We start from the raw sequence: 13,403 nt of genomic DNA on the forward strand, positions 1-13,403 counted from the left end.
CTTCAGAATGTTTGGCATTTGTATGTTCTTTGTATGTTCTGCTTTTCAGATCAAATCCAAACATGTTACACACATGTACTACTATTACTGTGTTTTACAGTCTCACTTATACAGTCTTATAACATTTTCATAAATGTTTTGTTTGACCTCTTCTATGTTTCTCTTAATGTCATGTGCATTGTAGACTGACATGCAACTTTTACTGTAATAAGGGCTGATTAATGTCTTACCAAAAAATGTCATTAAACATGACATGAGCTGTTATTTAGTGTTCCATAATTAAATTCCTGCAAGTCTGTGGTTAAAATCAAATTGAATTTGTGGCAAGAAATCCATTTGGTGAGAAAAGACTGATGTATTGCAGAGTAGTCCTTCAAGCCTTAAAGATGCCCTTACCTTCTTATAAATGGTACGCAGATCCCGATACTGCCACAGTGTGTTCAGCACCTGAGCAGCTGCCTTAACCACCTTCATAGAGTACCTGGAAAACAGACAAACACATAAACATAAGTTACTTTAACCTCATTCTAAATTACATTTTAAGTATTAGTATTGGACAGCATGATTGAAGGGAGGCTGTGTTTTAACCTGGGGCAAAACTTAATATATGGCAGGCTAGAAATAGCTGCTTTTCCATCATTCCACCGGGACCGGTAACCTCAATGCACACAAAACCACCTTCCCTGTGGCTACAGCTTCTCCTTCTCCGAGCATTTAAATATTTGTGTCTGTGTGTGTATGTGTGTTTGTTTAAAACTCCCACTATCCAATGTGTAGAACACTCTGGGAGCTGGCCACCAGCCACATATGTCAGATGGCTGTTCTAGCAGGTCGTTTGAGCGTGCGCTCATGTTCGGGCACCAGGTTTGTATCAGTGTGAACTCGACACCCACACTAAAAGCATTGGGACAATTAAGTGTTGCTGTAGCACACCTGTCTCCTCTGCCCTTGGTGATGTTGACCAGCTTCTCGATGCCGCCCGTGTCAGCCAAGGCCTTAGCGTTCTCCATGTTTTTGCTGGTGACCTCGTGCAGGGTGCAACAGATGGCTGCCACGGTCTCGTCTGACAGCAGGGTGGTGTTTCCCCCGGGGAGACGGTTGACCAGGTCCCTCATCGCATACTTCCCTGAGAGGGAGGAGGGAGAATGAGACATGCAACTACTAAAATATGACATACAGCAGGTTTGTGGGTACAGGGAGGGGAATGCATAGAAAGATTATACACACGTACTACATTCAATGCATTTTAATGTGTTACATAATGTATAAGTAGATGCCTGCCACAGTGACCTAAGCTAAAGTATTTGCCTCATCATAAATGGTAATATTTTTTTGCTAAACTGCAGCGAGGTAGGCAGTTTTCTTAAATGACATTGCGTTATCGTCACAAGGGCACCTGCACATTCACATCCAGGTGTAAAAATAGGATTGTATCCCCTATCTCCCTTTCTGCAGAGCTACCCAGCTGAGGGACCTGAATACATGCAGCCACAACTCATAAATACACACACATCCAAAAGCACCTTAAACCAACACTGTAACGCCTTCCCCCTCTGCCTACAGATGTCACCCCTGGCTTGCTGGAACTGTAACTCCTCATTAATTCCACATCGAGAGCACATAAAAACTTGTTTTTAATTAAACGCAACAGTTTCACAGCACAGAAAGAGCTGGAGTGTGATGAAGTGATAAATAATATCTAGCAATTAAAGTGGTTACAAAATGCATTGGCTTTGTTTCTGCATTTAATTAAGAGAAGTTATTTCAAAACACATGGTTTAACAATGTTGATGTTGTCAGAAGGAACATTATGAAAAACATGAAACCGCTTGAAAGTTATGTTAAATATACATATAATTATATTGTGAAATGTCCACCACACTATATGTCTGGCTGGACCAATTTCTCAATTATCTTTTATAACTCTCTATAAACCCTATATGTATCATTAATTAGCAGCTAAATCATTTGTAACGCACATCAATACATCTCTGTTCTTGTGTATCGTGCTGCTCAGCCCAGCAGAAACATCACAAACATTTCACAGTATGATTCCTTACCTATGAGCTCCTTGTTCCTGACATCCAGTGCCATGTTTCGCAGCGCCGTGGCAACTGAACACACCACCCGGTCGTTATCCATCCGCAACAGCTCCACTAGGATGGGCAGGCCTTTCTCCTTACGCACCGCTGCACGAATATAAGCTGCAAACTGTCCACAAACACACCCAAAACACATTAAAACTTCAAAAAGGTCCTAGATGCCAAGTAGGAAAATGGTCTTCAGGTGCACATTTTAGTGTGTGTGTGTCAAGTGTAAATGTGACGTCAGCCTCACTGACACAGAGGATGTGAGCTGTGAAATCCTTTTTAACCACTTGAATAGATGCTTTTTCTCTGAGGATATCACATGTAATAGTTTATATAAAGACAAAGGAGAATGTGTGTGTGTGTTTCTGTGTGTGCATGGATGTACAGATATCCATATTGTACCTTCCAGTTACCAGCTGACAGGTTCTGAAGGGACCCAGCGGCGCCCTCCAGAGTGGCGGGATTTGAGCTTTCAGCCAGCAGTGTCAAGTAAGGCTTTACCACTGCAGGGTGCCACAGCATCTCTGCCCCTTTGGGAGACTTGGAGAAGCCAGGGATTGGTCCCACTCCGTCCCACTGAACAAACAATCACTGAGTTTAGTCAGACTGCTACAAACTCTTATGCAGACTTTTTGTTGGATCTTTTAAGAAAGATGACTTGGTTTGTGTGGGTTGCAAAAGCATCTTCTCATTCCATTAACATTGAAATTTCTTTTAGGTTTATGATAATTGCTTCATAAATATGGACAATTCAACCTGCTTGCTGATTTGACAACTGCCCCCTCATCCTCTATTTAAAAAACACTCACCGTGTCTTCTTGCAAACTCTTTTTTTTCTTCTTTTTCTTCCTGCCCCAGCAACTGGAATCCACCTCTTTACTGGGCGACTCGCTACCCAGTAGGCCGTCAAGCTCCTGCCCCCCCACCAGTCGGGATGGCGGCAGCTCCAGCTCCAGACGATATGACAGGTTTCTTAGAGTGCAAATACAGTTCTCCACAATCTGATGGCAAGCAGAATGAGACAGGGGCTTGGTTGGGTGGTTATAGCAGCGGCTTTCTAAAATCACCATGACAAAAGCTACAATACAATAAACTCTGTGCGGCACGCTACAGTATCTACAGCCAATGTGTGGCACACAGGCCCGCTTTTTTGCTGTGTTACAAATCAATTAGATATGGAACCCAAGGGTCTCCTGCTGAAAAGAATATTTAGACCAAAGCAAATGGATTTAATTCCACGCTGTTTGAGTTCTGTGCAGGCTTTGCTTCACAGAATGTCAATGAGCACATATTTTTTGATAAAATTAAAGGGCCCAGTTCCCAGGGGATGCAGTCTCCACATTATACACGAGCCACTTGACTTTCTATGTTGTCTTACAGTGCACAGCTGTATGTCAGGGAGATCTGATTTCATTTCTACTGGTACCACATGTAGATGTTAAGAGACAAACTACAGGTGCGTGGAGGGAGGCTGAATCTATTCATTTCATTTGATAAAAAAGCAAGACCCTTTCCAGCTCCCCATATTTTTGTTTTGATGTAGAAATTAAACAATGCCCACAAAATCTTAAAATAATATATGTATCTATGGGCAAACATAACAATCTGGTTAAATCCTGATACTCCTCTACTTTTGAATAGCTGCTAAATAAACAGGCACCAAATGAATAAACTGGCAACAGGCACAAGCTCTTATTTAGTGGACAGCTGGAGACAGACAAGGTGAGGTGGTTAAATCAACTTTGAGTTTACTGTGGAAGAACAAATAATGAAGTCTGAGTGTTTAGTTCTCCTAGACTGAAGAAAACACATGTGCATTAATTACATGCAAATTAATGATCCAAACTGTAAACAACAGCAGTCAACATGTTTCATTTAAATAAATGATTACGGAATAAGTTGACAACACATGAAACTAAACTTGTATTAAATTATGGGCTACTTTTTTATGACACATATAGCTTTACTGTAGATGTGTTTTCTGCTGTGATGTGATGCTTTGCTGACATTCATTCTCTAATAACTACAACCATCCACATCTATTGTGTTTCCTGATTTTTTACAATAACTCTCACAAAGGTGAAATAAATAAACTAAATCTGGGATGAGAAAAAGGTAAAAGACCCTCAGCCTGCTCTACAAAATATTTTAGACTGCCCTTTCAGTTAAAAGACTAAATACATAGCCCTCCCCCTCCTCATAATAATAGCACAGTTCCTAATATGCTGTATTCTGGGTCAGTGAGCCAGTCTATCGGAATTTGAATGTCAACCACTGTGTGTTATGGCTTTTGCTTTAGGTGACGAGGCATATGAAATAGTTGCTGCTGGCTATGATTCAAGCAGTGTGAGTAGGATTTCCCCCCCAGAGCCTCTTATCATGTGCCAGCATGTTTTCCTCTTAGCTAAGTGTGTGTTTGCTTGTGTGTGTGTGTTTGTGTGTGTTTGTGTGTGTGTCTTTGTCCATACCTTGCTGTCGAAGTCAGAAGTGTTTACACAGGCTTTGATGACGTAGAGTAGTGAATCAACCAGGCCGTCACAAGTGCGCATCTGTTTTCTGGCCTCCTCCCCAGCTGAACTCAGGTTCCTTTTAAAAAGAACACACACACACACACAAAAAAAAAAATTAGGCCTTTGATTTGGGGCTTTGCTCAACAAACAAATGAGCATATGCAAATACACAAAATGACAGCTGTGTGTGTGTTTGTGTGTGTTCCATTTGAATGTGTAATGTGGGTTTTACCATCCCCATACGCCATCAATAATGTATGAAGTATGAAGTGTGTGTGTCTCATCTGATTGAAATTGTTATGGCACGTTGCTACTTTGCTGAGTAAATAAAGAACTAACTAAGTGCGCACACACACACACAGGCACACATGCGCGCACGCACACACACACACAGGCACACACACACACACACACACACACACTTCAACTGGTTGCCACCAATTAAAGGTTGAGCTCCACATGCCACACAATGTCTTCAAAGGAAGAAGCCCCAGGAGAGAGGCTAGAAATATTATCATTGATGATTTTTGAGTCTAATAGACTATGAAATGAGGATGGATTTGAAACAAAGGTCAAATTATAGCTATTTCACTGAAACATGACTATTAAATATTAAATATCAGTATATTAAAGCCCTTTGTGACATAATACACACATCACATGAGCAAATGTGACACCTTGTTGGTCTATAAAGACAACTTACAGAAGATTTATTGTTTTAATGTTTTGGTTTGCGCCAGCATTTCTATTCAAAGACAACATCAACATAGCTATTTTCAGGGAACCGGGGTATAAACTCATTCCACACTAGATGCAATAGCGTAACTAGTCCACAGTGGGGTGCTAGTGCCAAATGTGTGCATCAGGTGGTTACCTCAGGCAACCTGTGGTGTTCCTCAGCACCAGTGATGAGTGGAACTTCAGCTTGTGGTCGTCATCGAAGGTGGAACTGCTCCATCCGGAGTGTGGGATGATCACAGTGTTGGTCAGAGTCGTTAAGGCGTCCCGAATGATTGTCATCTTGACGGCGTCACATGACGACAGGTTCCACAGCACCCCTATGAAGACATCCACATGCAAACACGGCCATTAAGTAACAGGCACGCAAGCCTCCAGTTATGTCACTTGTCATGTGCAGTTAGGGTAACCCAACAGAGGTTCTAACAACAACCTGGACTATTAATAGCTCAATGTGTGAGATGTGTCCACGAACAAGTAAGACACACACTTAGCCATGATGAGTAAGACATGCTGCCACATGATAAGAGGCTCAAAGAGCGAGAGAGAGAGAGAGATAGAGAGAGAGAGTGAGAGAGAGAGAGAGAGAGAGATCAAGTGAAAATACTCCTCTTCAGACACAAAACCACAGCTCTAGCATGAAGACATCAGATATTCACATCAAATTTCCTCTCAACAGAATATCCTTAGGCTGAAGATTATTTCCCTGAAATGAAAAAAAAAGGAGGACGGGACAGGGAACCATATGGCACTGGCTCAATCATACGAAATGAAATATAAATAATATACCGTCTCCAGAAATTATGCTATCATTTCACTCAATTCAAAATATACTTTTGGTAACCACTGATAATCATGCACAGTCCTAGCAGCCTTTGATGCTGCATCTGTCAAGGATTAGCCTGTATGTAGCATGTTCTTCTAATTAGACGGCTCTTGCAGCTAGGCTTATACTAAAGCACAGGCTGACTCCTGCAGGGCACCACTAACCTTGAAGGAGGCTAATGCTGCACGAGTGGGAATCTACTGTAATGACGCAGAGCTACACACGAGGGTAATACTCAAAGAACGTTAACACAACAAACCTGCAACATACATGTACAGTATGCATGTGTGTTAGTGGTCCAAGTGTTACTGCTGCATGACTACAGGATACATAATGCTTGTGTCCAATGTTGCTGTTGTTTTTTGCTCTCCAAGTCGCAAATGTTGGTTTCCCAAGATGCAGAACAAAGTACATGACCAACAGATCAGGGCAAGTCATTATGCTGAACTCTGTGTTTGTATCTGTGGCTCGTAAACAAGGACACCTCGTTGAGAGAGGTCAAAAATAATGACTAGCTTTACTGACTTCTACTTTCTCAACCTGACTGTTTTGTCCTCACAACACGTCGATCTCCCCCCACCTCTCTTTAATTGAACCAGTAGAGATGATAACAGTGTATAATATGGCCGCAGGAGCCCCATTCAGAAACACTGCTGGCAAGCGACAAGCCATAAAAGACAATGCCTGCCAAGCGGTGCCTCTTCTTGTCATTTCACTTACCGTTATCTTTATTAAAACTACATCAAAGTGCTTTAAAACCCATTAAATCCTTAAGTATGAGCCCAAACTTTCATTATTTCATTTTCATTTTCAATATCGAAACAAAGCTGTCAATCAAGTGATACTTGGCTCTCAAAAGTTAAAATGCAGCTTGTGCTTCTTATCAGCAGTATGTGTGTGAGGGGCAGCATGCTGAAACTATACCATCAGGTGGGCTATACTCAGGCAGTGGAATACATTTCAATCAAATGCATCTGTGGTGATTGAGAGCTGCTCCTTGTGTTCTGTGTTTGTCTTTCTCACGGGATACTCGGACACACAAAGATTGCCCTGAAATAGCACCACTAAAGCCGAGATAACACATAAATTCTCACGCCTGTAGACCAGCTTTTCCAGGTCCTTTTAATTTCACAATCCACTCCCCCTACCTACGCATTCATCCACACCCACTTAAATGTCAATTTGTAGGAATGAACATTCTCCGCAGGATTTCAGACTCGTCTTGTGGAGGAGGTGGCATGCCTGAGAAATCAACAGGCAAATTCACTGAGGTATGACTGACAACGCTGTCAGTGGCGCAACACCAGCAGCAATACCCATACATCATATCTGACAGTCAGATACAGCTGATGTGTGTGTGTTTGTGTGTGTGTGTGTATAAACAGAGCTTTCAACCTTGTTCTCTGCCCAGCGGCATGTTCTCAGGTGCCTTGACCTGGTCTGGAAACACTGACCCAAGTTAAACACGCCAAGGCCAATAGCCAATAGTTTATATAGATTTAGAGTCAAAGTTACGGCTGCAATAGAGTGAGGGTGAAAAATGAAAAAAAGATGAAGCTAAAGGATGTCTGAAACAGCTGCCGAACCACTGATCCAAGAACTAACTGAAGTGAATACTGCAGCAGATTCGGAGGCTTTGATGCAAAACAGAGAGAGGGTGAATGTCAAAAGATCACTGAGCAGGCACTAACTGGACAGAAGGGAATCAATTTGTATGACTGTAGTCGGGAGTTTTCTGATACACCTAGTCAGTAGTCAGTTGTGCAGCACCATTAAGCCTTCACTGAGCGCAACTGACTGATGCCCACTGTGTCTGTATTGTGCCTGGTACAGATTATCCTTATCAGCAACCATTCACCACACTTTGCATGCAGAAAAAACAATAATACCATTCATTTAGTGTTCATTTTCACTTTTGCTTTTCTTGTCAACAGTGGGCTGACAAAACTTTACATGCCAGCAGCAGCAGCAAGCTCAAAGAGGCTGCTCAAACTCACACTGGCATGGAGCTGATAGGTGAATTACAATTACACTACATGGATCCTCAATCGTTTAAAATATAGCGAGCGTCTTACTTACTCTTGAGTGTTAAGGATGTGTGTTTAGGTGGCGTTAGCTCATTGAAGTCAGGTGTGTTTGTCAGGGTGCTATGTTAATTATACTGCAGCAACAAGCACAGTCTCAATTAGCGCTTACAAACATTTATCACTTCCAAAATGAATGTTCTAATTATTTCCCTGTATTTTTCACTTTAACACTTATTTTAATGATGCTTTTGGCATATGGATGAATCAAGCTGACAAGTACAACATACTATCTGATGAAAATATAGTAAACTTGTGTATTTACAATGATCCAGATACCAAATAGGTACCAAATAGTCCAATAACTCATTGACAGATTGGCAACTTGTTCTAATCTGTCCAGTCTCCTATATTCTACAACTTCAAACCTGTCTAAATTACATTTCTGTTTAACAGTGCAGTTTTTTTTTTAAATTTTTGATGAAGATATATTAACAGTTACCCCAATGCTTCTAGACTTTGTGCTAAGCAAGGCTAAACACATCTCTGAAGTAACTCCTCTCAAGGTGCACAGAGATCATTAATTAATCATTTAAAACACTGAATGACAATCTTTAAATCCTTAAACCATAATATTGGCATGTCATCAATTTTGCCAGGTGCAGTATATATGCAAAACTGCTGATCATTAAAAACCTGCCCGATTCATTAACCTATACATTTTTGAGGGCTGAATTGGAAACCTGTCAATGCTGCATCGACTGAACCTAAGACAGGCAGCTCAGTGTGTACTTTTGAGGTTAGTGTGTGTTTCTCATTTCTCAGTGGTGATTCTCAGTCAGTGTATATAACTGCCCACAGCTAGAATAGTATTTATTTCTGGATCAAATTAAGTTTCTCATTTTTCATTTGATCAAAAGTCCTCTCCACTCTCTAATATCAGACAAAACAAACACAGCAATCAGTGGCAAGACTTTCCAACTGGGTGAATGTGTGTTGATGCCATTCTGTTAATCTTTGTCTAAAATGAAAGTAGTTAAATGTATTTTGCAAATTGAAAAAAGTAAAGACAGTTTAAATAGATAAAGATTTATATATTTGAAGAATAGGACTGGAGCAGAATAAAAGAAAACACAATGAGAGGATGGTGTGAAAATATATCATCTTCATTCAGTGTTTATATTTTATATGGCACTCTTTAGGTGTGCAGGTTTAGAGTTGTATGAAGAGGTTTTAATCTTGTGTGGTTGTCAGTTTAACCAATAGTTTATAGTCCGCTCAGATTCACTGCAACTCATCATCCCAGACGACACAGGCTACAGTTTGACTGCAGTACAGTTACTGTTAATAATAATACATGAGGAAGACTAGGATTACATACAACTGGAGACACAGGGTTTGTATTCTTATCACCTAAGGCGTCAAGATAAAGAGAATAGATTTTTTTTGTGGTGATGTGTCAATAGGTAACTCTTTACACATCTTTCCCTGTAAGACATAGCTTTAAATACACTCAGCTATGAAAGAACCCCCCCCCCCCACACACACACACACAAAACCACAAAACTCAAACACAAGGAAACTGTGATTAAACATGTAGTTGAGTGTGCTAAAACAAAGCCAAGATAAGAGAAGTGGTGCAATCTCTAACACAGGGCAACACAACTGTGCTTGTGTGTGTGTGTGTGTGTTTGTGTGTATGCATGTGCCAGATTCAGGTCTCACAGCCATTAGGGCTAATCACAGTGCTGTGAGGCCTGGCCTTTTGATCTGAGGGGCTGTTTGAGGACAGAGCTTTAACTACAACAGCTGCTGGAAGACAAGGCAGGTAAAGGGGGCTGAGATCATGTTGTGTGCCCCCATGACATGACCCCTGACCTGGAGCAGGGCATGGTCTGTTCTTGCAGCTAGCCCTAATGAAGCATAGCCAACACCTGGACCTCCCAGAGGGGTTGACAAGACGCCACTGGCACAATGCATCCCCAAAGCGTCTCTTGTTAAGTTCTGACAAGTGGCTGGTGTCTTTACCTTTGAATGATTCAAATTATTGAATGACTCAAATTCTAAATGTTGCCCAAACAATGGTTTACACGTAGAAGGGAGCTGTTAGTGAAGTACTAGCCAATGATTTCTGTCTGCCCCACTTAGCGCTTTGGTGTAGGATGACCTTGTCATCTAGCTGAAAGCTCTTTATGTGGATAGTTCTCATCAGCCGTAATTAACCAGAGGTGATGCAGCACTGCTGACCTATTCTAATTGCTCCCCATACTGGGGCCTGCACTACCAATTACACACAGCAGGCTCACTGGCTAGTGGATGAAAGGGAAAAACTTCAACAGAGCACACATTAAAGCTGCTGACTCTGATTGGTCAACAGATGTTTGTGCAGCATTCTGAAATTTAAATGAACCGAGCGAAAAAACATTTCAGTTTGTTTTCAGTTATGAATTCGTGTGTAATTCTGCTTCAACACAAGCAGAAGTATGAGCGGAGACAAATTATGTTTCTGTGCTCTTAAAAAGTTGATTATTTTCTCCTTGGGCATGTGTTAAACTAAGTAAGCAGACACTTAATTAAAACAGGAAACTGAAGACAATCTCTTTTCCAATAATACAAAAATGCTACACAGTGTTGTGTTGATGCTACAGCTGTATTGTTTTCCTTCAGGGGACCACTGGACTGGAACCCGAAACCACGTTCGAGCGGGGGCTGAAGAGGAGCGCAAACAGCTGACTCAACCACCTGGGAGCCAAATGTCTTGGCTTGCTTATTTCTGTAGTGCTCCACCCTGATCCTAAACAACACAGATTTATAACCTGTTTGCAGAGCTCAGACAACACACAAATACAAGTGAGCTTCACACAAATATAGAAAGGAGGAGACTGACAAGCTGACTGTCAGGGACAGTTGTTTTCAGTCACAGAATGAAAGCTGTGCAGCCTATTTAACAAAAGAATATGAGTCCTGTGAAAATGGGATTTTTACTTCTTTGCATATATCTTCTGCAGCAGGGAAAACAGGGGCAGCAACTTAAGGAAAAGCCTCACTCAGTGACTGCAACAATCCTAATCTTAAAATATACCCCAGTAAGCAGTGCAATTGTTTAGACAGAGTATATTAATTCACACATTATCTGTAGGAGCAATATTGTATGGTTAATAAGCCTCAGATAACAATTAGACACATCAAACACTTTAGAGATCATATCAAGACTCATAAGCAACCTAATCAACCCAGTACTGAAACTATCTCTCCCAAACACCCACAGGTTCGTCAGGTAAATAATTCAGCAGGTTCTGCCCAAACTGTGTGATGTTTCTGTCCTGTCACGTAGTGGAGTGAAGAGATAAAGAAGCAGTACGTATACTGCATGCACATATTCTCAAAGATGTGGGAGGAAAAACGCTATCAAGCTTAGAATTCACTACATGGCTAATACAGTGCCGTCACATGTTGACTTACCTGTGACAAGCTCCCGCACCTCTGCATCTACAGTCTTCCTCAGCAGGCGGAGCAGAGCTGGGATGCCTCCTGCATTCTTTACAGCCGTCTTGTTTTCATCCATCGCTTTACCATAAACAAGGTTCCTCAGAGCTCCACAAGAGTTCCTCTGGACCTCAAGGACCTTGTGGTCTAGTAGGTCTACCAGGTGTTTGATCCCACCAAGTCGACACACCTAAGAAGAGGGGGTAAACGAGAGCCATGACACACCATTATCAGGTAAGAAAAAGTGGACCCGCTTGCAGCATCTTTTCAGTTTACATACTAAAGAGAGCAAAATCATGCATTTATTCATGTCACAAGAGAATCTACACACAAGGAATGTATTCATATGACATACAAATTATTTAGAGAAGTAATGCTAATACATGACCACAGAAACAGCCTTCGCCACAGGAGATGGAAAGACTACATTTACATTTTCATCTGAAGAATGAAGCGTGCCAAGAAATCAAAGTAAGCTTACGGCTTTTCATCGTGTGGTCTGACTTTTGGCATCTGAGCATAAAAAATACATTCTTCATATCTACTCATATCTGATGTCTTAATCCTCTTCCTGTGCCTTACTGTCAAAGCATACATTTTTTTCACCAAAATGTATTAAAGCAAAACAGACAAACTTGACCTTTAATGTTATCTACAGGTTTGACTTTTTTCCTATTACTAGTTAATGTGTCTTTGAGTGTACATTAGTGAATTTAATCTCTACGAGGGTTGTGAAGACCCTGCCTGGATATGGTGACCAGCCCCCCCCCCCCCCCCCCCCCCCCTCCACCAACTTGTACTGACATTATCTTCAAGTTCCCTGTTAAACAGTGAAAATCCAGAGAAAATCTACAGAATGAATGAAGAGTTGATGGTAAATCAGGGTTTGGCTGGAAAATGTAAACACATGCACACACCCTGGAACTGGCCGCACGCTGGGTTGTAGCTAAAAATAGGCTGTGTTGGTCAGGTTGTAAACAAGACAACAATTCGGCCTGACTAGAAAACACTTCATTTAGAGGCTTAACAAAAAGTAAGCAGGCTCATAATGTCGCTAATATTGTCTCATTGTTCAGGAAAACTGTGAGCATCCACAACAACAGCAAGTACAGTATGATCCAAGTTGAACCAGGACATCATTCTGAAAGGTTAGATGAATATCTGAACACTGGCAGTTTGGGTCTCACTGTGCGAAATGGGTTTAATAACATCTTGGTCACAATCTTTGTAAGACTCTACCATATTCATCTGAGCAAAGTCCACAAACACCTCCACTGTTCTGGTTTTAGTGTTTTCTCCCTAAACTTCATTAAAACAACTGCACTTACAAAATGTCATGCTAGCCATTGTATTCTGTATCATTTCATTTAGTATTCTGATTGGTTTGTTTGTACATATAGGTTGTCTCTTAAATTTCTGATTTTGCTACAGGCTATCTTTGGTTGTCAAGGCTGCAAATCCATCATCTGACGTGTCTCACAGTGCAATCTAGGACCAGTATTTTGCACTGCCAACCAGAAATTTTACCACATTTCTCTCACAAATTTTTTTTGTCTGCAACAGTCAGAAATCACACAGTGTAAAAGGAGTCTTAAGTAAGATATAACTCATCTGATTGTTGATTGTGACTGTTTCCCTGTTGGACATATTTCTAGCTGGGTCATCACATTTTGAGATGTCAGCAAATAACCAATAGAACCAATAGTCGGAGCTACACAAATATGACCCA

General features: G+C 41.2%; 1 protein-coding gene across 4 annotated transcripts in view; it reads right to left on the bottom strand.

Moving 5' to 3' along the window:
• Nucleotides 1-13,403, bottom strand: part of pkp4 (plakophilin 4) — an 82,080-nt gene that overhangs the window by 4,697 nt on the left and 63,980 nt on the right. For all 4 annotated transcript variants that reach the window (XM_053328360.1, XM_053328358.1, XM_053328359.1 and 1 more), the window contains 8 exons: nt 11,651-11,864; nt 5,475-5,658; nt 4,559-4,676; nt 2,900-3,091; nt 2,493-2,666; nt 2,061-2,211; nt 934-1,126; nt 397-481 (listed from right to left, as the gene is read on the bottom strand). In XM_053328360.1, coding sequence (XP_053184335.1) covers nt 397-481; nt 934-1,126; nt 2,061-2,211; nt 2,493-2,666; nt 2,900-3,091; nt 4,559-4,676; nt 5,475-5,658; nt 11,651-11,864 — 1,311 coding nt within the window. The remainder of the gene's footprint in view (nt 1-396; nt 482-933; nt 1,127-2,060; nt 2,212-2,492; nt 2,667-2,899; nt 3,092-4,558; nt 4,677-5,474; nt 5,659-11,650; nt 11,865-13,403) is intronic.

The sequence above is a fragment of the Scomber japonicus genome, chromosome 11 (assembly GCF_027409825.1).
Source record: "Scomber japonicus isolate fScoJap1 chromosome 11, fScoJap1.pri, whole genome shotgun sequence".
Classification (NCBI taxonomy): domain Eukaryota; kingdom Metazoa; phylum Chordata; class Actinopteri; order Scombriformes; family Scombridae; genus Scomber; species Scomber japonicus.